Source organism: Alosa alosa, chromosome 21 (genome assembly GCF_017589495.1).
Source record: "Alosa alosa isolate M-15738 ecotype Scorff River chromosome 21, AALO_Geno_1.1, whole genome shotgun sequence".
NCBI lineage: Eukaryota > Metazoa > Chordata > Actinopteri > Clupeiformes > Clupeidae > Alosa > Alosa alosa.
Window position 1 is genome coordinate 2,118,036 of NC_063209.1, and position 23,498 is coordinate 2,141,533.

General features: G+C 41.8%; 1 protein-coding gene across 1 annotated transcript; it reads left to right on the forward strand.

Moving 5' to 3' along the window:
- Positions 1-4,492: 4,492 nt before the first annotated feature.
- On the forward strand, positions 4,493-22,630 carry LOC125285973 (CCR4-NOT transcription complex subunit 6). The gene is made up of 11 exons (XM_048230599.1): positions 4,493-4,776; positions 5,803-5,989; positions 6,073-6,158; positions 6,619-6,723; positions 7,811-7,879; positions 12,493-12,650; positions 13,434-13,588; positions 13,954-14,108; positions 15,889-16,122; positions 16,524-16,726; positions 22,298-22,630. The coding sequence occupies exons 1-11, from the start codon at positions 4,665-4,667 to the stop codon at positions 22,508-22,510; spliced, it is 1,677 nt and encodes a 558-aa protein (XP_048086556.1). The 5' UTR covers positions 4,493-4,664; the 3' UTR covers positions 22,511-22,630.
- Positions 22,631-23,498: the final 868 nt, after the last annotated feature.

Here is a 23,498-nt window from a genome sequence, read left to right on the forward strand (position 1 = left end):
TTGTTACGAACTGTTCCTTTGTCCATTCTGAGAAGGCCATCTACTTTTACCATCTTACGATAACTAGAACAAGCCAGCTAAGAGCCAATATTGACACACACGTCCAGGTTTTGTTGATTCACTGATAAATATATTTGTGTAACGTTATGCGTGCTAGTTTTTCTTCTATGCTGGGACGAAGTTATCTTCAGTTAAAATTTGCAATTTAGAGTAAAATTAACGACATGCTAAAAATCAAGTTTTTGCTTTCGCTAAGATTTATGGTAGAATCTAGCTCGTCGTTTCCTCGTAACATTAACGTTATCGCTAACGTGAAGTTGCATAGACAGACCGCTGGCCGCAAAGGTAAGCTAAATGTGTCATCTTTTTGCATCCTGACCACCTAGCATATTCTGCAATGAAAGTCTGGCTGTGGAAGTCTGCCAGTAATATTAGTACTACCGTTTGTCTACATCTACTGATGGGTCATTCACGCACAATTGACAGTAACAGTACGTTAGAAGTAAGACATCTTGTTTGAAACTCTAAGCTTGGAATGATAGTCGGCAAACTGGCTATCACGTTAACATTAGCTGTTAAGTTTAACGCTAACACTTGATTAATAGTTGTTAGCTGTTTATCCCAACAGCTGTCAAAACATAAAATACCTCACTAGAATTTTTCGAAGGCTTTTATGCAAACCCACGGACGTTTAATCCCCCTATTAATAGGCGTGTTCGACTTGGACTGAGTCTGACTTGGTCTGGCTTTCTACGGGAGGAGCTACAACAGAGGGCAGCTCATCCCGGACAGGCTACAGTCTGCCTGACATGACTCGCAGGAGATATCGCGGAATTTTGTTTGCAATAAATACAGCAGAACTTTCATTCTTACTCATTAAAATGAGCATGATGACTGACGAAATAAATTCTTATGATGTAGTTTAAATAAACCACTGTTGTCATACAGTTAACAGGCCTGCATTGTAGCAAATAAATTCAATATCAAGTGTTTCCCATATATGTGTGTCTATCTATTTGGCCAACAGCAGAAAATAACAGAATATCCAAACGTTTTCAGTAGGCTATCCTACCATTGTTGAAGAAATCACGTATGCATTGTGTTCAACCCAGCATGCATCACATCAAGTCAGATCTGCACAGATCTGCCTCAAGTCGAACACGCCTAATGTTTGCTTCATCCATGACTTCATCACGTTTAGAAAGACACTGTGCTTTAACAATTAACGTCTAGCCAGAGAATAGGCGTGTTCGACTTGAGGCAGATCTGTGCAGATCTGACTTGATGTGATGCATGCTGGGTTGAACACAATGCATACTGGGATGGACGCAATGCTTACTGGTTAGAAATTTTGTCCGACTTCTGTCAGCCGGGAGGGACTTACCACCGTGACACCATGTCACATGACCTTAAAATATCAAAAGTCTTAGCCTGCAGACAGATCTTGCAGTTGCCTTCCACGAGCTGAAACACACCCTCATGGCGTCAGTTCAAAGATGTGATAGGGCCATTTGGGAGAAATGTCCTCGTGGACGATTTTGACAGGAGTCTCATGCTGCTTCCTTATGTTGGAATATCACGAAAATAAACAGAAATCGAAGGGATACCTTCTTATATTGATTTCTGCAACAATGGTAGGCTAGCCTACTGAAAACGTTTGGATATTCTGTTATTTTCTGCTGTTGGCTAAATAGATAGACACACACATAAAGGAAACACTTGATATTTAATTTATGTGCTACAATGCAGGCCTGTTAACTGTATGACAACAGTGGTTTATTTAAACTACATCATAATAATTTATTTCGTCAGTCATCATGCTCATTTTAATGAGTAAGAATGAAAGTTCTGCTGTATTTATTGCAAACAAAATTCCGCGATATCTCCCGCGAGTCATGTCAGGCAGACTGTAGCCTGTCCGGGATGAGCTGCCCTCTGTTGTAGCTCCTCTTGGCTAGCCTCTGAAGATCACGTTTACGTAGAAAGCCAGACCAAGTCAGATCTGCCTCAAGTCGAACATGCCTGTTGTCTAATAAAGGGAGAACTGCCACTCTCGGAAAACTTCCGGAACTGGTTGCAGTTCCTCCTGTGGTTCCACATGAGGGCGCTCGTCCACGAGTGTAGAATGCATGGAGGTCTATGGAGCTGTACCCCTCAAAATCCACTTTTCTCGGGTTATACTTTTTTTCAAGTAATTTGAATATTGTATTCGAAAGGGGAGGCAAAGAAAATACACTTGGTTGAGTATTATATTTTCTAAAGTCACTTATTTGTTCTAAAAAGCCTTTAAACGTGTCAATGACGTCATTCATTAGCACAATGCTAGCGTGTTATGGGCAACAACGACCCAACCTGTAAGAAATCAAAAGGACATAAGGACTCGTTTATTTAACTTTTGACTAATAACCCATGTTGAAGTTATACAAACTACAATCAAATCTGAGATTTGTCAACGAAAATCAGGTGAAAGAGACAAATTTAGCCGTCTAGTTCCATTGACTCCCATTCATTCTGCACTCATGGCGATCGCCCCCACTGGAACTCTGGTGGAACTGCAACCAAAATAAGGTACAATGGGACTTAAAGCAACACCAAAGAACTTTTCCTCTGTCAAACGCACTATTTGTTTATCCAGCACCGGCTTTGCAAATAACAATGTCCACAGACAAGGTAGAATATGTTGCATGATTTTATGAAAATACGATGTATTGCAACTTCAGATTTGTAGTTTCGTATGTCTCATTCCATCGAACTACAGATCTGCTACCTGATCTGGCAAGCTTACATAGTGCAGTTATAGCCGATAGAGGGCCGCGAAGCGAATGCAGAAGTGCCGTTCACCCTGTTACGAGTTGATGAACCACTGAAACGATTTTGGAAACATTATTTTAAGGTGCAAAAAACTCTTTGGTGTTGCTTTAAAGGGACACCAGGCAACGTTTTCATGTTAATTAATCATCTTCGTAAGTTGGTATATGGTTAAATGACTCATTACGGGGCGAATGAAGGCTCTCTCGCCCGCCCCTACTGCCTGTAGGAAGAATATCCCACTTGCAAGTTCGGTGCATCCTACCCGCCGACCGAAGCATGATCAGTTTACAGCACAGAGGCAGGCTAACAAAACGCTAGAGATTGTTGCAAACATGTGTATAATGGTAGAGCCAGCGAAGAAGCAGCGAAAACCCTTGACGGAAGACGCAAATAAAATAGCTTCAGACCGAGCCAGGGGGAGTTTCGTAGAGAAAAAGCATCAGGCTTGCCTGGTGTCCCTTTAATACGGAGTGGCCAGGCTCTCCGTAGATGGGCTCTGGTCTAGCTATGCGATTAACTGGTTGCGGAGCTTGTAAAGCGAAAGTCCATCCAGACGACGGACTACTTCATTAACCAGTAACGTTACCGATGCAAACACTGAATTGATGGTTAATGAGGAAAACAACTTGGTAGAACCGCTAATAATAATTGCACAAGTTTCCGCTGCAAAGTCTGTTGGTTCACCTAACGTTACATGCATTCAGCTGAATTACAATACATTGAGCTGAACTGAATCAATCTACTTTGCAAGTTATGGCTTATGTTGTCAACGGCCGCAGCTGTCTCGTGGGCAGACTAGAGTGACCTCATATATGGCTGCGCATTGGAATGTGGCATGAGATGTAGACAGTGTGGAAAACGTGCAGGGTTAAGCTAACATTTTGGGTGAGCACGATTAGAGTGGGCCTAACGCAAAGACTTTGGGAGATAACTTTAAAAGAATTCACTGGAAGTGCAGAACAGAAACAGTACTACAGGCTAACTGGTGTACTTCATGTGAATAGGCCTATGCGAAGCTAGGCTAATGATATCGGGTGCATTGAACGACCAAAGAGAAAAGCTATGCTCTTTTACCTACAGACAGTTTCTCAGAAGTCGGATTGTTCCTTTCAAATTTGCCCACGAGCTCACCTATAGCTTGGGTACAACATAGGCTACGATATGACTATTTTCTGCCTCTCTTATGGAACTTTTGAATTGATGGTTTATTATTATCATTAAGACAACATAATAATAATAATAATAATAATAATAATAATAATAATAAAACGGTGATGCAGTACACCTGCAATTAAGATTCCTTTGTGTTGTATTGAATTACATGTCATAGATGTCATGAAGAATGGGGGTGCGCACCAAAGGCCAGTTTGTGAACCTGCGCTACCAATTCATTTTGTGTACCTGATTACAAGACTCATTCTGACAAGACTGATTTTCACGTTTTAGTATGAATGTTGTCATCTCCTCTTTACTGTTGACATAGATGCTCCTCAAACTTCTTACATTACACCTCAGGTTGCCATGAGCATGCAAATAAGTTAAGCATGAAATGCCTTAGCTTTTTGCTTTTTGGCAGGAATAAATCTTATTAAACACGCCCCTTGTTGTCAGGACCAAAACCAGTTAGTTTGTAACAGTTCAGTGGTCAGTTATGGCTAACCTGTCAAGTCTCATCATTCATCAAAGCCTGTGCAGTGCATCATGTAAAATCTACTTGTTTGCCTGCAAGCCCTTTGTCACAAGCCAAGTATCATTTTGCCCTAAAATTAACAAAACACAAAAGCTGACATTAATGGTATATTCAGGTTGATTTAAATGCACACTGACATGTCACTTATTACAGTGCTCCAGGAATGCCCAAGGAAAAATATGACCCGCCTGACCCACATCGGATGCACACTATTATGTCCAGTGATGAGGCAGCCCATGGGAAGAAGTCATACTGGGCTGAACTTGAAATAAGTGGTAAGTTTAGGACCTCAAAATCGCCTACAAAGTCTACAGTGCATACGGAGGATTGTATTCACAGCACTTCACTTTTTCCACATTTTGTTATGTTTCAGACTCATCTTAAAATGGATTCAATTATTTCCTCATCAATCTACACACAATACTCCATCACTTCACAAAAAAACAGGTGTGTTGGAGTGTTTTGTAAATTCATTAAAAATAAAAGACTGAAATATTTCATTTACATAAGTATTCATGCCCTTTTTTTTGACGCTTGTAATTGAGCTCTGGTGCATCCTACTTCTATCAATGAGATGCTTCTACAACTTGTTCGAAGTCCACCTGTGCCTAAATTAATTCACAGGACATTATTAGGAAAGGTACACATACCTTTATATAAGGTCTCACAGTTAATGGTGTATGTCAGAGTGAAAACCAGACCACAAGGTCGAGAGAATTGTCCATAGACCGGCGAGACAGGGTTGTGTGAAGAAGATATGGGGAAGGATACAATTCTGCAACATTGAAAGTGCCCAAGAGCACAGTAGCCTCCATCATTCTCAAATGGAAAAGTTTGGAACAACCAACAGTCTTCCTAGATCTGGCCGCTCAGCCAAACTGAGTAATCCGGGACGAAGGGCCTTGGTCAGACAGGTAACCAAGGACCCAATGGTCACTATGAATAAAACAATAAAATGTGGAAAAAGTGAAGTGCTGTGAATACTTTCCGTATGCACTGTATAGCCTCTTAAATCTGACATGCAAAGTGTGAAAGACTTGAACTGTCATTTGAAATGGTGAGGTTTCTGAGAGTGTTAACATAAGTTTCTCAATTGTAGTTAGGTTTTTTTTTCTCCAATAAATACATTATGACTATTATTAATTATTATAATGATTGTTTTGAAATAATAATGACTTATTACATGTGTATTTTTCTGAAACTTGAAAAGGCAGAATGTTTGTACACGTACAAACATTGTATGCATTATGTAAAAGTGTTAGACATTCATGATCTGAAATCCCTTAATTCCATTTTTGCAGGGAAAGTGCGGAGCCTCAGTTCAGGCTTGTGGTCACTCACTCACCTCACAGCTTTACACGTCAGCGACAACTCCTTGTCGAGGATTCCCCCAGATATTGCCAAGCTACACAACCTTGTATACCTGGATCTTTCATCCAACAACATCAGGAGCCTGCCTGCTGAGCTTGGCAACATGGTGTCTCTCAGGTAAGCCCTGTTGTTATTAGGTGCTGCTGTAGTTGTATGGATGAAAAACACTTTTTCTGAAAGCATTTACCTATCTTCCACAGGGAATTGCTTTTAAATAACAACCAGTTGCGGGTTTTGCCTTTTGAATTGGGAAAACTGTTTCAGTTACAAACACTGGGATTGAAAGGTGAGTGTTACTCTTCCATAGTAACTTACTTTCCCTTTTTAACCACATTAAAGGTGCTCTAAGTGATGTTACATGGTTTCTAAGCTAAACAATTTTTTGTCACCTACAGCAAACATCACCTCACCACCCCGCTAGCTGCCTGTACCCTGAATACACTGTAAAAAAAATGCGGTCTCTGTGGACAGCCCAGGCTCCAAAAACAGCAACAAAAACAACTTGGTCCAGCCTGGACCATTACATTTTACAAACTGTTCCAGCCAATCACCGACGAGATGCGTGTTTTGGAGAGTTTCCATTGCATGGGAGGGAGGGGGAGGGAGTAGCGAGCTAGCTCTCTGTTTTTGTTTTGTTTGAACGTCTACAGAAGTGACGTTACCCTACATCACTTAGAGCACCTTTAAGTGTTTGAAAACACTGAAAAGGAAATTAAGTTGACATTTTCATTTGATGCCTTTCAAAGGGAACCCTCTCACACAGGTGATCATGAAGTTATACCAGGAACCAGATGGTACAAGACGGCTGTTAAACTACCTGCTTGACAATCTGGCTGGTGCCATCAAACGCAGTAAGTGTTTTTTTTCCCCCTTAATTACTCATCCAATTACTTGTTTCCTTTCAATAAAATCAGCATTGTCTCTGTGTGGACTTTAGACCCTTTACATCTCTCCCCTACATACACAGCACATTATTTCATCAGGAAGCTTCTCCAACACACATCCCCAACATACCCCCCAATACACAGCACATTGTCTCATGAGGAAGCTTCTCCAACACACATATTGCACACTGCCCTCTCCCCACATACACAGCACACTATCCCATCTCCCCTGTCATCCCCCCAACACACACAGCAAGACCCCTGGCAGTTGGGTGGGAGTTTTTCCTTGCCCCTGTTGCTCTTGGGTGCTCCTTGTTGGTGCCCCCCATCCCAATCCTCCCCCCACCTTTCTTGTGCAGGCCTTGCCACTTAATCTACTAAACCCCTCTTCTACTGCACTCCCCATAAATGCACAAATAGACAAATGACACCAGACATAATTTCACTGCATTTCTTACTTCTGTACTGTATCAGTTTCGAAGTAGATATGATGTGCGTCCCCATTATTACCATTGATATGCATCCCTATGTTACTGTTGCTAGGTCAGTTAAACAATGGCCATGCAGCATTAGAAACCTCCATTACAACTTGTTATTCTGATTCTTGAAAATCATGACAAAAGTACAATCAACAACTATGGGCACAAGGGAAGAAATAACCTTCAGATAAAATCTGAAAACTGAGGAGAAATGGGCAATGCCTGCCAAGCGAACAAACAAACAAAATACCTCATGTGGTGGACATTTTAGTACATTGCACAGTACACACTTCTGCCATTCACTGCCTTTAGTCTGCTTAATTTTTGTTTTAGCGTTTTGATAGCAACATCTTTTTGTCATCAAAACCAATGCCTAGATTTTCTGCTGCCATTGTTTCACTCACACCTTATTTTCATCAAGTTTGAAAAAAAACCCATTAATTTTCCAATAAAGATTTTTTCTTTGCAACCAGGAAGTATTAAAAAGCTAACATTAAAAACTACAAGCTTTTGGTATACTTCCCCACTCTATTGTAAGACTGATATAACATTGTATCATTTGTTTCTTTGCTCAGTTCCAACAGAGCAGCCCCCATCCAGGTCTTTGATTGTACTACAAGAGCCCGACAGAACAAGGCCGTCAGGTCCCCTCTCTACTATTATTGCACACTATTATTATACACACTAAGGCAGTGTTGAAGACATGGCTTCAGGTCTGTAATGGCCAATCCAGTGAACTAATGACTATATTTATCAATATGTTTAGTCATTTTCAATGTAAGGTGGTATTTGCAAAAATAATTGGCAATAATTAACCAAAATTTTATTTTGGTTTTAAATGTGGTATATTACACAAAAATATTCAAAAATATGTTCACCTTTACCTTGTGTTTTACTAATATACTAATACTCTATGTAAGACACAAATGGGTGCATCAGAATAGTCTGTGTGTGTAAGTACGCTTGCATGCCTGTGTCCTTGTATGTATGTGTGCTTCTGTGTGCGACCGCATGTTTGTGAGTGTGTGTGCGTGCGTGCGTGCGTGCGTGCGTGCGTGCCTGCCTGCATGTGTGTGTGCGCGTGTGTGTGTGTGTAAGTAAGTATGCTTGCATGTCTGTGTCCTTGTATGTATGTGTGTGCTTCTGTGTGTGACCGCATGTTTGTGAGTGTGTGCGTGTATGTGTACCAATATTTATGTGTGTGTGTGTTTCTGTGTGTGCGCATGTTTCGTAAATCGTAAATCAGGTTTCCAGGCCAAGTATACTTGCAAGGATTTTGGTCTCTGCATTTATCCCATCCATGAATTAGTGAACACACAGAGCACACAGTGAACACACAGTGAGGTGAAGTACACACTAACCCGGAGCAGTGAGCTGCCTTGCTACAGTGGCGCTTGGGGAGCGATGAGGGGTTAGGTGCCTTACTCAAGGGCACTTCAGCCGTTCCTACTGGTCGGGGATTGAACTGGCAAACCTTCGGTTCCAAGCCCGAAGCCCTAACCAGCAAGCCACGACCATATTTGTGGGTCAAATGAGAGATAAATAGGTGCCGGGGGCACACCCGTGAGTTAACGTACACATAACTTGAGATAAATCCAGGGTTCCCACAGGTCATGGAATTTCTGGAATATCATGGAATTTTGGAAAGTCTATTCCAGACATGGAAAGTCAAGGAATTTCATCATTGTTGGCGAAAAGTCATGGAATATCAGGGAATTTTGTTGTAAATCTACTTGCCAAAATACATTAATACAAATATATTTCCTGGTTATATCTGGTTATTAGCTTTACTGCTTGCTTGAGTAGTTGTGGTTAGCCCAACTTTGTTTATTCAATGCCCATTCATCTCCCACGCAAAAAAGTAAAAGATTCTTGAACGCTATGCGGCTGTTCTGAAATCTTTGGTTTGTATATTGTACCATTTAATTCATTATATTGTGGGTCATGGATTTTTTTTTTGTTTTTGTTTTTTGTCAGGGAAAGTCATGGAATTTTACATTTGACTTAAAGTGGGAACTCTGGTGAACTGTCTGGGCAAGGGAAGTCAATGCAGCTTAATTTGTATAGCACGTTCCATATTAGGCAATGCTTTACATCATCCAAAGAATAGCAGACAATAGTACATAAAACAATAAATGATAATATAATATAATAAATAGAAAAATAGAAAAGGAAATGAAAATGTAAAATGTAAAAATTCAAAAACCACAACTGCAAATCCAAAACCGCGATCGCAAATTCAAAACCACAACCGCAAATCAAAAACCACAACCGCAAATCGAAAATCACAACCGCAAATGAGGAATCACAATGACATTAACAAAATCACATTGGGTTCATCTCAAATCTCTATTTGCATACGGCCTCTCTCCTCGGTCCTCCAGCTCTTGCCTCAGAAATCGTTCAAAGCTCGATGTCATCGAGGATGACTCATTTATCTAATTGCAACCAGAGGAGGCAAGAGAGAGGAGGGAAGTGGAAGGCCCGATACGTGAGGAAACACAAAAGTATCTTACGCGGAAGCGTTTTCAGTCAGAATTGTGTGATCATTGGTCTATCTACTAGACAATAAACTAGTAGATAGACCAAGAAAAGACCATTATATGCTGGAAATAGGCCGCATCATCAGTAATTGACCCCTCTTAAAAGTGATGCGTGAGTGAGCAGGACATCTCATCTCTCATATCTGTCTCTCCTTCATTCCTCCATCCTCCTATCGTTCCTTCCTCGTTTCCTTTACAAAATGAATTAGAAAGAGGGATTAGGACAGGAGGAAGGAAGGAAGGAAGGATAGACAAAAAAACAACTGATATGAACCAAAGATTATAGAGCGCTTTGCTCTAAGATCTTTGATATCTAATCCAATGACATTAAAAAAAAAACGGAAGTAGTCTCACTCCCATACAGTAGGTGGCGGTATACAGTAAACAAAGTGGATATCCACAGATGCACAGATTCACTTTGTGCACGTGTATTTTTAAATCACACAGCGATGGCAGTGTAACCACTTACGAAGAAGAGCTTGTAGAAATCGTTTAGTATTTTGTAACATTCTTTAGTGTATACCGCCACCTACTGCATGGGAGTTTGTGAGACTACTTCCGATTTTGTTAATATGTAAATGTAAATCAGGTTTCTAGGCCAAGTATAGTTGCGTATACAAGGAATTTGGTTTCTGCATTTATCCCATCAGTGAATTGTGAGACACACAGTGAACACAAAGTGAGGTAAGGCACACACTAATTTGAGGCAATGAGCTTCCTTGCTCAAGGGCACTTAAGCCGTGGATGTGGGCATGGGAGAGCAGTATTCAACTACTTTCCCCACCCACATTTCCTACTGGTCGGGGATCGAACCGGCAACCCTCCTTCGGTTACAAGCCCAAAGCCCTAACCAGTAGGCCACGGCTGCACAATATCATTGTGATTTTGTTAATGTCATTGTGATTCCCGATTTGCGGTTGTGGTTTTCGATTTGCGGTTGTGAATTTCGATTTGCGGTTGTGTTTTGCATCTCAGGGCCAGAGCTGAACCACATAAGGGCAAATACTGCTTCGCCATGTTTACAACATACCACCATATCAAATGTTGAAAATGACAAATTTGACTATTTCATGGAAAATAGATGTTCATTTTGAAAAAAGTTGGGACAATTAAGGGCATGTATTGCTTCACCTCTTCATTTAAGAACATTCTGTAAATGTTTATTTTTTCCAAGCCTTGTTGTGTCATAAAATCTCTGAGTCTGGCGAAAAAAGGCTGATTTGGTTATTGCTCTCGTGGCTGTCAACGTTTAGTACATTGAGAATGTCATCCAGAGTACATTGAGACCAATGGAGTTGACTGGTCTTGTTGTGTGGAAGTGTGCTCAGACGGGGCAAATAACAGTGGAGTGACAGCAATTTTCACACACCGTATGCTCTATCACAAAGCGCTTGTGGCTAAGCGGCTAGAGGATGAGCTTAATTTATTTGTACTTTTGCCGCAGTATTGTCAGTGGGTTTAATAACACATCTTGCAAAAGGGGGGCCTTAGCCAGAACCTAGTGGTATTTGGGAAGCCTTGCCATGGAAAGGTTTGGGACCCCTGGTTTAGATCACTGTCAATTATGACACCAAGGTTTTTAACAGAACCTTTTCTTTGAGGCCTTTGGTTTCAAGAAGAGTGTCAACTCTAATCCTTTCATCCCTTTTGGCAAATATGATCACTTTAGTCTTGTCCTCAATCAGCTGAAGATTTATGACGCAGCCTGTTGTTGACTTGGTTGATGATTGATATAGAAAATCGGAGGGACCATAGTCAATTGGTGATTGGGAAAGTAAATTTGGGTGCATCAGCAGAATTATGATAGGTACTCTTATTCCTGATAATTTGTCCAAGTGGAGTATATAGAGGTTTAAAGGAGGACCTTGCCGGTTGTGGCTGTGCAGGCAAGTGTTGAAGTATCGAGCAGTAGCCAAAGTTGTAGGGAGGTGGAGCTCCAGACCGGTCCATGTAATCATCTTGACTGGCCTATTTGACATCAAAGTATGCTGGCAAGTTGATGCCTTGTCACCAGTACTTAAGGCTATGCCAATAAGCACCTAGCCTGCTGAAAGAAGATGAGATTGACCAATCAGAGGGGTCTCTTTGCCTTCACCCACCTGAATTTTTTTTTTGTATCACTGATCCTCGTCAAAACTGATGCACACTGCTCAACACTAACAGGACTCACAATGTGTGTGTGGAAAACCTGGACCCTGTCTTTAGATGTCTTTAAGCACTTTCATTTGGGACAAACACAATGAAAATCAGTGCAGGATTGACTTAGCTGTCATGCAAATCATGGCCACAATGCATTCATATGGGGGGCATCTGGCTAACAGAATAGACCACTGTTTTCGCCACTGACTGGCTCAATGTGTCATTACCAGTGCTGGGCAGCATGGACAAGATCCCGTACCGTACAGTATTTTCGGGACTATAAGTCACACTTTTTTTCATAGTTTGGCTGGTCCTGCGACTCAGGTGCTAAAGATGCTGTTGTGACCTTCTCTCCTGAAAATGGCTGTTTGAAGCGTGAGACAGTTCTTTATAATGATGCGGGTTTTTGGCTGTTCATTCTTGACTGGTTGGCCATCTTTGTACTATTCCATTACAAAATAGAAGCTAGTCAGTGTGGTAGCATTCAGATGTCTTTTTCATACTGAATCAAGTAACAGCAACTGTGGGGTGTCAAATGAGCTCCAATCATGGACATGTCCCTTCTTTTTTATCAGCACTCTTCTCAGTCATGTGCTACAACGTCCTCTGTGACAAGTACGCTACACGTCAGCTGTACGGCGGCTGTCCATCATGGGCCCTAAACTGGGAGTACAGGAAGAAGGCCATCATGCAGGAGATTCTCAGCTGCAATGCTGACATCATCAGCCTTCAGGTCTTTACCCCTTTGTCCCTTACTGTGCAATAGACTAGTGCTGCGCTGATGTGCATATTCAAACAGTAGGACTGAATGGAAGCCTGACAATACTCCCATACTGTCATCACAAACACCCTCAAGATATCTTGAAGAGGCATTATGAGGCACTTAATTTTATTAAAAGTGCAGCCTACAATTTTTGCATTTTTGACAAATTGAAATTGGTGTCCTGGCTCTAAACGGGATGCAAACAAAATGGCTCAGATAGAGGCAAAACAATCCCAGCCAATCCTCACATTGGTTCAGTAGGACACAAGGGACGCCCTGTGTTAGAAGTCAGTAGATGAAAAACTAACCTACTGCTGAAAAATGAATACAGACTGAGGTGACAATGAGAGAGATCTCTCCAAAAACATGTTCATCAAACAACAAAGCTTTGTGTGAGGGATAACCCAGTGCAGCATGGGCAGAGTGGCGTGCACAATACTCTGCAATTTTCTATCTTGTATAAATGTCCTGGGGGTGCAATGTGAATGCAAAGGCTAATTTAACTTCCTGTTCATTTTACTGTGGCCTAATTTATATATGTAGAAATGACAAATTTAAACAGATTCAAATGCAATATCTGAAACATCATCACAATTCTTGGAGTTGCACTTTATATGGAATTGCATGCTCCTTTTGCATGTTGATGTGTGGCAAAAGGATCTGTGCATGCAAAACATAGTAGCTGTTCATGTTGTTACTGCTTCATATTGTGCTGAAGGTATTTTTTATGAAATATGCCTATTTCTTGAACAGGAAGTGGAAACAGAGCAGTATTACAACTTCTTCTTGGTGGAGCTGAAAGAACAGGAATACGATGGATTCTTTAGTCCCAAGTCCAGAGCAAGAACGATGTCTGAGTCTGACCGCAAGCATGTGGATGGATGTGCGATATTCTACAGAACAGAAAAGTGAGCCATACTTCATTATTACTTAAGGCAGCCATGAGGAGCTTTTGGCTAAAAAAAATGAAAAAATTGGCTAAGCTAGACAGCAAAATAAAACTGAGTTTAGACCAACAGTCAGATGGAGCCAGGCCAACCAATATACAAAACTGAGGAATGTTTTTTTGTGTATACAGAAAATATATGTTTATATCTTAAACATCTTTAACATCTTCAACAAAGGAAAAGTGGTCTAACAACAACTTTGGGTCTATTTTTAGTTGATAACAAGTGCAAACTGTCATTGGGGATGTTAATGACATTAATAGGTGGAGTTTTGTTTCAACTGTAAAATGGATTGTTTGAGTTGACATTTCCCATTTGCTGTACAGGTTCAGTTTGGTACAGAAGCATACAGTGGAATTCAACCAGTTGGCCATGGCAAACTCTGAAGGGTCTGAAGCCATGCTGAACCGTGTGATGACCAAGGACAACATTGGAGTAGCGGTGTTGCTGGAGCTGCGCAAAGAGATGATGGAACTATCGTGTGAGTCACCTTTGGAGGGAAAGATACATTTTCTATTCTTCTTCTTTATTTCTTCTTTTTTGGTTCTTCCGTCACGATAGGCCAATAGAGGAGAAAATCACCGCCCTGCTGACAAAAACAGCCTGACCAGCTAAAGGTGGTTTGCTGGTTGACCAGCTTGTTAACCAGCTTGTTTGACCACCATATGATGGTTGATCTGCTAGACCAGCAAAACTCTTGCGAAAAAAACATACCTTCGGCTGGTCTGGTTTTCCCAGCTTATGATGGTAATTCAGCTGGTTTTGCTTGTTGTACCACCTCAAGCTGGTCATTTTAGCTGGTGTTGCTGGTCTATAGTGCTGGTTTAACTGGCCATACCAGCTTATGTTGGTCATTCTAGCAAACCAGCATGACCATCTTGCACCAACAATGTCAAGCTTGGCAGGCTGGTCACCAGCATTATCTTACACCAGCCGTATCCCACACAACAGGCTGGTCACACCAGCATGACCAGCTTCCTCAGTTGGTCACGCCTGCATGTCCAGCTGGTAGCCCAACCAGCTACACCAGCAAAGACCAGCAAGAGCTGGAAGAAAACCAGCAAAGACAAGCTAAAACCAGCTACCAGCATAAGCTGGTTTCTAGCTGTTTTTTTTTTCAGTTTTAAGTAAATGGTCACGCTAATGTGTTGAATCTTCACCTAAATAAAGTCAGGGTTTAACAGTCAAAACGTATGTTTTACGTCGTACGGGTTCGGGCAGATAATTCATGTTGATGTGTCGGGTTACATCGGGTCCGGGCTTTACAAGCCACGGGCCGGGTCGGGTCGGGTTGTAATTTTCAGACCCGTTGAGAACTCTATCTCTTAGGTCCAAAAGTATGCTAACTTACCAATATTTGAAATCAGATAGGGGCATCCTTAATTACCTAAACTATTACTCTTAAAGATTACATAAAATGGATGAATGGAGTATTTTACCTTGTTTTCTGATGTTAACATAGGATGTTATGTCTTTGGTCTGTCAAAAACTTGCTCAGGTGCCGTTTCACAAGCCCATTTACAACCCTATAATTAGACCGGGGAATAAGATGGCCTATTTTAAGCAGATATCTAACACCACCTCACGGTAGCTTTGTGGCCCTGCACCTAACTATCCTTATTCAACAAAGCCAAGGTAGACACGGTTTTCCATTCTATGTCTGCTGCTGATAATGGATTCCTCTAAGCAATTATAATTTCACCATCTTCCTTTTCCCCAGTGGCATGGAAAGGCCCATAACAGTAGTGTTTTTTTTTATCATCAAAAATGAACATGATATGGACAAATGCATCTTGCATTTGTTAACTTAAAGGACATTTTTCTTGGTTTTTAGAAATGTAATTTGATGCAGTCCTTGTTTTTTTGTATAACTGTATATCAGTGGTTCTCAAAGTGTAGGGTGGGCCTCACTAGTGGGGAATAGATACATGACCGGTGGGGCTCGATGAGCAGGAGGAAATTTGTTTTTTGTGCCTATCTTTGATAATAATATAGGAGTCATAGACAGGCTGACGAATTATAACAACAAATTAGATTCAGCAGATTGAGACAGGAAATGGAACCAAAATGCAAAAATTATATTTTAACGTTTTGCCGGGGTGATGGGGTCAGGTGGGGCTTGAAAATTCCCCACCTTGAGAACCACTGCTGTATATGATGAATTGTTTATTTAATAACATTTTCATTAAAACATCCTCTGTAATGTTTCTGTAAACTGTTACTTAAAACTCATTGATAACATTGTCATCCCTGTTGTACAGCAGGCAAGTCTCTGCAGGGCATGGAGAAGCAATTACTGCTAGTGGCCAATGCTCACATGCACTGGGACCCAGAATATTGTGACGTGAAGCTTGTGCAGACAATGATGTTCCTGTCTGAAGTGAAGAATATTGTAGACAAGGCTACACGCAGTCTAAATCTCTCATCCATCTCGGGAGAAACAAACTCAATTCCTCTAGTGTTGTGTGCTGATCTCAACTCACTACCAGACTCTGGTTAGTCTTTAACAGTTAAGAGCATCACAAATAAACTGCTCACCTGCCTGTGGTTACCTTGCAACAGTCCTTGTTGTTATCTAGTTATCTGGGTATTAGATGGGGAGGGTCACTATGTTTAAGACTGACACATACAGTATTTTCACTCATTACTGGTGTACTTTGATCTAATTCCATTACTGGTGTTTTAGTCTAATGCCACACAAATGTGTTACAGAATATGTTTCTGCTGCTTATCATTTGTGCATCAAGTACTTTATTTGCCAAGATCACTTACTGTATGTGAGAATAGTGTAAATGCACACTAAGCAGAATTCTAGAGCAAAAAATACAAGACATATAAGAGTATTGTGTGGGTATTTATGGAACACTGCTGAAACTATTTCTCTTCTGTGCAACAGGTGTGGTGGAGTTTTTAAGTACAGGCGGAGTGGACTGTACACACAAAGACTTCAAAGAGCTACGCTATAGCGACTGCCTCACCAACTTTAACTGCAATGGCAAGAACGGAATATCTAATGGCATGATCACACATGGCTTCAAGCTGAAGAGCGCCTATGAGAGTGGGCTGATGCCGTACACCAACTACACCTTTGACTTCAAGGTCAGGGTCCTTCTCGTTACAGCAAAAACAATGTCATGTGGGCTCACAAAAAATAATATGTAAAGGTACACATATTTGTACCGAACCGTTTAGGTACAGGATGTTAGTTTCAATACAGATGTGTACCGAATGTACTGAACGCAGTAATCAACAGTAGGCTTTGTTGTGTATGGACCATGTTTCAAATTCGAGTTCCCACACAAACACATTAAGTGACTAACCATATGTCAGTTTAGTCATTAACGTCTGTAGCAGCCAATAACGTAATAACGGCCAATAATATAATAATTTTAATGTAATAAAGCCAATAATGTAATAACTTGCCAATAATGCAATAACATTTCTGCACTAATAACGTAATAATTTTTTGCCAATAATGTAAAAACTTATTACATTATTGGCTGGCTATTACATTATCAGCTGGGTTAAAAAAAATAAGCATAAAAAATTTAATAACTGCAGCCGATGTAATAATCGCCTTATTGGAGGCCAAGCAGCGAAGGCACCCATAGTGTTTCTACCTTTTCTTTCTATGATTATTATTATTATTATGATAATTATGCATTTTCCTTCCATTATGGGAGTCTATTGCAGTCCATAGATCCATGTGGTAAAAAGTTTTGAAATTTAGCACACTGATTCATGATTTTTGGCACACTGATTCATGATTCTTTTCTTGCTTGGCATGTCCGATATAATAGTATCGAGTTGCCATGATAACTCTGGCCTGTTTGGCCCCGTCATTGCTGCCTGCAGCTTTATCTTAAGTTTTATTGGATATAAAGAGTTAGGATGTGATCAGACACAACGCACTTTGCCACTTTTAAAACAGTGCACTGTGTTTTCATATAAACTCTGACAATTTTCAGCTTGGAACTTTTTTCAATTTGAGGTGCAGCAGATTTCCTTTCACGGAGATATTAGTCTGGGACACCATAGTTCACTACCGTTTTCATCGGTTGGCAGATTACCTGCTCAAACAGTGACGAGATGGGATGACACTAGTTTCGAAATTGAAAGTGGCTTTGGTAAACTACCATGAGATTCATTTTTAGGGGCCCTATCGTACACCCACTTTGCCTATGAGTTCAAATAATAGGCTAGTGCAGATGCATGTAGGCTATACTCTGCTAGTCACAAACAGGTTTTTAGAAAGGAAGGTTTAGTCGAATCACTGTTCAACGTCTCCATGCAAGCAGATTCCTTCAAATATTATCAAAATTCTGATGCACTGTTTGAAGTTGCGCTGCTTGCTATTAAAGGAAATGACAGATGTCATTCTCATTGGTCTAAAGCAGTGGTCGCCAACAGGAAAAATAAAAGCACAGTCACCAAATTCCCACATATTCGCCAACGTTTACAGGGCCTAAATTTCAGCGCGGGATTGCGGTATAGCGCATGATTTATTCAAGACCCGCAACTCTAGCCATCATAATGCGAGAAATTCCCGCACACATTTTACATCGCTGTCTGATAACCTTAATCTAAAAATGGAGCGGCGTGAATGCGGGGACCGGACGGACCAACTTCTGACTCGAACCGAACGTAACCCCATGCAGACACACAAACGCGCACAACAGCACTTTGCAGGTGTGCTCTCTCTCTCTCCCTCTCTCTCGCAACAGGACTTGTCACCGCTGAAGTCAAATTATGCTAGGTGCTTCTACATCAACTGCTACCTGACAAGAAATTAAAACGAAAGTTTAGCGATCAGGAACTGTCAGGAATTTGTTCTCCATTTGAAGAACGTAATCGATTGTGGACATGCACAGACAGCTACAGACACGGAGCGCATCGTAGGCCTGGTTACTTTCACTTTCTAGAGTGCGCATTCATTACGTGAAAGATGCTTCAAACCAAAACAGTGATCAAACATTATCAAATTTAAATGTGTCACAAACACTTACTCCAATTAGAAAAAATCAAAACCAAAATCATGTAGAATAAAGTAAAGACTATGTTAAGTGTTGTTATCTCATTGACGCCTGTATAAGAGGGTGGAGGATGTGATATTTTTGACCTCAAAGTCAAAGTCAAAGTCAGCTTTATTGTCAATTCCTTCACATGTTCCAGACATACAAAGAGATCGAAATTACGTTTCTCACTATCCCACGGTGAAGACAAGACATATTTGACCAATTTTAAGTCCACAGACAACATAACATTCAAGTAAACAAAAAAGTAAGTAAATAAGTGAATGAGAGGGCACATATAATAATTGAAAAAATAAGAGCAGCAAAATTTTTTTTGAAATTGTGCATAGACAGTCAATAAAATACTAGTGCAAATACTGTAAAATACTATAAAATACTGTTTGACCTAAGTAATAAAGAAAGTGGCATAGTGGTGCAAGTTATTGTAAGAGCAGCAGAAGTGTTGTGTTTTCAGGACAACAACACCAAGTTGTAAAGTGTACAAGTTGTGCAAGTGTTCAAGTGTGCAGGTGGAGTAGTGCAGGCGGCCATTGTGGGTCCAATGTCCAGGGTGTTATGTAGCTGAGGGTGGAGGGGGAGAGGAGGGAGAGTTCAGCATCCTTACAGCTTGGTGTATGAAGCTGTTGGTGAGTCTGGTAGTCGCGGGAGCCGCAGGCTTCTGTACCTCTTCCCAGAGGGCAGTAGATCAAACAGATTGTGAGCGGGTGACTTGCATCACTCACAATTTTGGTCGCCTTGGCGGGTGAGGTGGGTGGTGTAAATGTCCTTCAGGGGAGGGGAGTGAAGCACCAATGATCCTTCCAGCTGTGTTCACTATGCTGCAGGGCTTTCCTGTTGTATTCAGTGCAGCTTCCGCCCCACACAGCGATACAGCTGGATAGGATGCTCTCAATGGTGCCTCGGTAGAATGTGGTCATGATGGCTGGTGGAGCACTTGCTCGCCTGAGTTTTCGCAGGAAGTACAGGCGGCGCTGAGCTCTCTTCGCCAGTGATGCAGTGTTGGTGGTCCAGGAGAGGTCTTCACTGATGTGCACCCCAGGAATTTGGTGCTGCTCGCTCTCTCCACCACAGCACCGCCGATGGTCAGTGGCAGGTGTTGGGTGTGACCTCTCCGAAGTCAACAACAATCTCTTTGGTCTTGCTGACGCTCAGCAGGAGGTTGTTGTCCCTGCACCACGTGGTCAGATGGTCGACCTCCAACCTGTATTGAGTCTCGTAAGCCCTTGGTGATGAGACCCACCAGAGTTGTGTCGTCAGCAAATTTCACTATGTGATTGTTGCTGTAGGTTGCAGTGCAGTCATCGTCAGCAGGGTGAAGAGCAGCGGACTGAGCACGCAGCCTTGGGGCCCCTGTGCTCAGTGTGATGCTGCTTGAGGTATTGTTGCCAACACGCATTACTTGGGGCCTCTGACAGAGGAAGTCCAGTAGCCAGTTGCAGAGGTAGGTACTGAGTCCCAGTTTGTCAAGTTTGCAGATGAGTTGTTGTGGTATTATGGTGTTGAATGCAGAACTGAAGTCTATTAACAGCAATCTCACATATGAGTCTCTTTTCCAGGTGGGTGAGGGCTGGGTGGAGGGCAGAGCAGATTGCATCCTCTGTAGACCGTTTGGCTCGGTATGCAAACTGGAAGGGGTCCAGGGTGGGGGGGAGAATGGCTTTGATATGTGACATGACAAGCCGCTCAAAGCACTTCATGATGATGGGTGTCAGTGCCACAGGGCGGTAGTCATTGAAGCAGGATGGAGCAGTTTTCTTCGGCACAGGTATGATGGTGGCAGCTTTGAAACATGATGGGACGATGGCTTGCTTCAGGGAAGTGTTAAAGATGTCTGTGAAGACATCCTTAAGCTCCCCTGCGCAGTCCTTCAGCGCCGCGACCTGGGATGTTGTCTGGACCTGTTGCCTTCGGGTGTTGATAGCAGCAAGTGTCCTCTTCACGCTGTCGGCAGAGAGGCACAGGGGCTGCTCATGTAGAGGGGATGGGTCTTCTGTGGGCAGGTGCTGTTTTGTGCTTCAAAGCGAGCAAAGAAGCGGTTCAGGTTGTTGAGCAGAGGGATGTTGCTCTCACAGCTCTGTGGCGCGGGCTTGTAGTCCGTGAGGGCCTGAATGCCCTGCCATAGGCTTTGTGAGTTCCTGCTGTCTTTGAAGTGGGTGGTTATCTTGTGAGTGTATTCCTTTTTGCTTCCTTGATGCCACGGGACAGGTTGGCTCTCGCTGTTTTCATGCCAGCTTCATCCCCAGCTCTGTAGGCTTTGTCTCTGGCCCTCAGCAGCCTGAGGACATCCCCTGTCAGCCATGGCTTCCAGTTAGCCCGAGTGATGATGTCTTTTGTGTGGGTCACATCATCGATGCACTTGGTGATGTAAGAGGTTACAGTGTCTGTATACTCCTCTATGTCTGTCCGGTTGTTGTAAGTGGCTGCCTGCTTAAACATTTCCCAGTCTGTTGTGTCAAAGCAGTCTTGAAGAGCATCGGAGGCTCCCTCAGGCCACACTTTTACCTGCTTACGAACCGGTTTGTTCGCTTTTACCCTTTGTCTGTATGCGGGCATTAGCATAACAGTGATATGGTCTGAAAGTCCAATGTGGGGGAGGGGGGTGGCTTTGTATGCTCCTTTGTGTGTAGTGTAGACCTGATACATTTGTATTGGTTATGGGCTAGGTTGATGTGGGCCCTGGTGTTTCGGCGCCCCATTCACACCTGAGACCTTGTAACACTAACAAGTCACATGACACCGGGGAGGGAAAATGGCTAATTGGGCCCAATTTGGACATTTTCACTTAGGGGTATGCTCACTTTTGTTGCCAACGGTTTAGACATTAATGGCTATGTATTGAGTTATTTTGAGGGGAGAGTAAATTTACACTTTTATACAAGCTGTACACTGACTACTTTACATTGTAGCAAAGTGTAATTTCTTCAGTGTTGTCCCATGAAAAGATATAAAATATTTTCAACACGCCAAAATGACGTAAAAATGATGTGCAATAAACCAACACTTCAAATAGTCCAGGCTACTTTGGACTTGAGACTGTGATTATACATACGACAATTCCAACTGCAAGGTCCCTAATTGAAACGAGCATAGGCTAATGGTCCCAAATTTAAAGCATGTTTCAGAAAACTATACAGGTACAGACGAGTGGCAGACAGAGCGACGTGTCACTTATGCTACCAAAGATTGATTTTGAGTCACATCATTGCAAAAATGGTTTGTCTTCTCTATCAGGAAGTTATTCAATAAGCTTAACGATAAACATATAGCCTTAACTCAAAACAGCTATTAGGCTTATGTCATTTTGATCTGAAAAAATGTCACATGCAGCCATGCCTAAACTCTGCTCAGTGCACTTTTTTATAGGTTAATGTATTATAATATAATATTCAGTATTCATTATTGAATTATGTTTTTCCCTATCATCCTATTTTTAAAGCAGAAATAGGCTACCTGCGGACATAATTGGGCTACAGGTTTTCTACGGGAATGGCATGTTTGAACGAGCACTGCACTAGTCATATAAATTACAATTAACGTATTAAATGGTTCATTAGAATTAATTGATACTATTTTAGGCAATTGTCTTCATTTAAGTTCGCTGACACTGTGACCTGTGATCTTTTCCTTTGTGCTGTAGGGTGTTGTTGATTACATCTTCTACTCCAAGCCTCAGCTGAACGTTCTAGGCATTCTGGGTCCATTGGATCCCCACTGGCTCCTGGAGAACAATATCAGTGGCTGCCCCCATCCCCACATCCCATCTGATCACTTCTCCCTGTTTGCACAACTGGAGCTGGTCCTGCCTCACTTGCCCTCACTTAATGGAGTCCATCTACCGTCTCGCAGGTAGTGAGCCCTTCTTGCACATAGGGAGCCATTGCGCACGAGCCATCCCCTTTCTTCTCCAGACTGTAACTTAAATTGACTTGACTTGACTTGACTAAATGCACATTCATTTACAAAATCTGCTTATCCAACAGGGATCGTCTAAGTTTGTTGTAATTTCTCTGCTTTATTTTACATTCACTATGAAATTTGAACGCAAATGGTAATTATGCTAGCTTATCCTTCCCAGTTGAGGAATGATCTTATGTTTGTTTATTTGTTTTGTTTTCTCATTCAACATTTTATTTTCATCAGAAATGGTTTATAGGTAGCCTGGAAGACAGCCGAACTTAGCCCTGCCCACAACATTTGAGGTCGGAAAGTTCGGTCTGGAATTGTTCCGTTGAGAAGCAACTATACCTGAACCAGAGCTGTTTGTACCAATCAAATTGTTTGGGCAGGCTTTGTACGATGATGGACAGATGAGCAACAGTGCCTTGTCTATCAAGTCATCTGAGCATGCTTCGGTTGATTTTGTTTGCTACTAAAATGCTGTCACTAGAAGCTAGACGGCTTCTAACACCCGGATTACACGTAGGAAAAACGCATGTTTTATCATCCAGTTTGGCCTTTCATTTACACAGAAACAGAGGTTTTATCACTGAAAACAATTATTTCTGAAAACTCCAGCCAAAGTGGATGTGTGGGGATTCATTTTTGACTTTTGATATGTGGGGATTTCACTTTTGCATGTCAGTTTTGCATGTAATCGGGGAAAACGCCGTTTTTGCATTGTGACATCGTGTTCCCTCTTTAGTTTGAAATCTCTGATTGGCGACCTGTTTGCTCGAGGGGTTTGCGACACCCTTCTCTAGCATCGCTGTAAACAGAATTATTTTTAAAAACAAAGTAGGGGAAAAATTAGTTTTTCCGAATAGCCTAGCTACGTATAGCCTAAACATGGTGTATTTTGGTGATTACCAGCATCCTCTCTCTCTATCAATCAGCAGCAT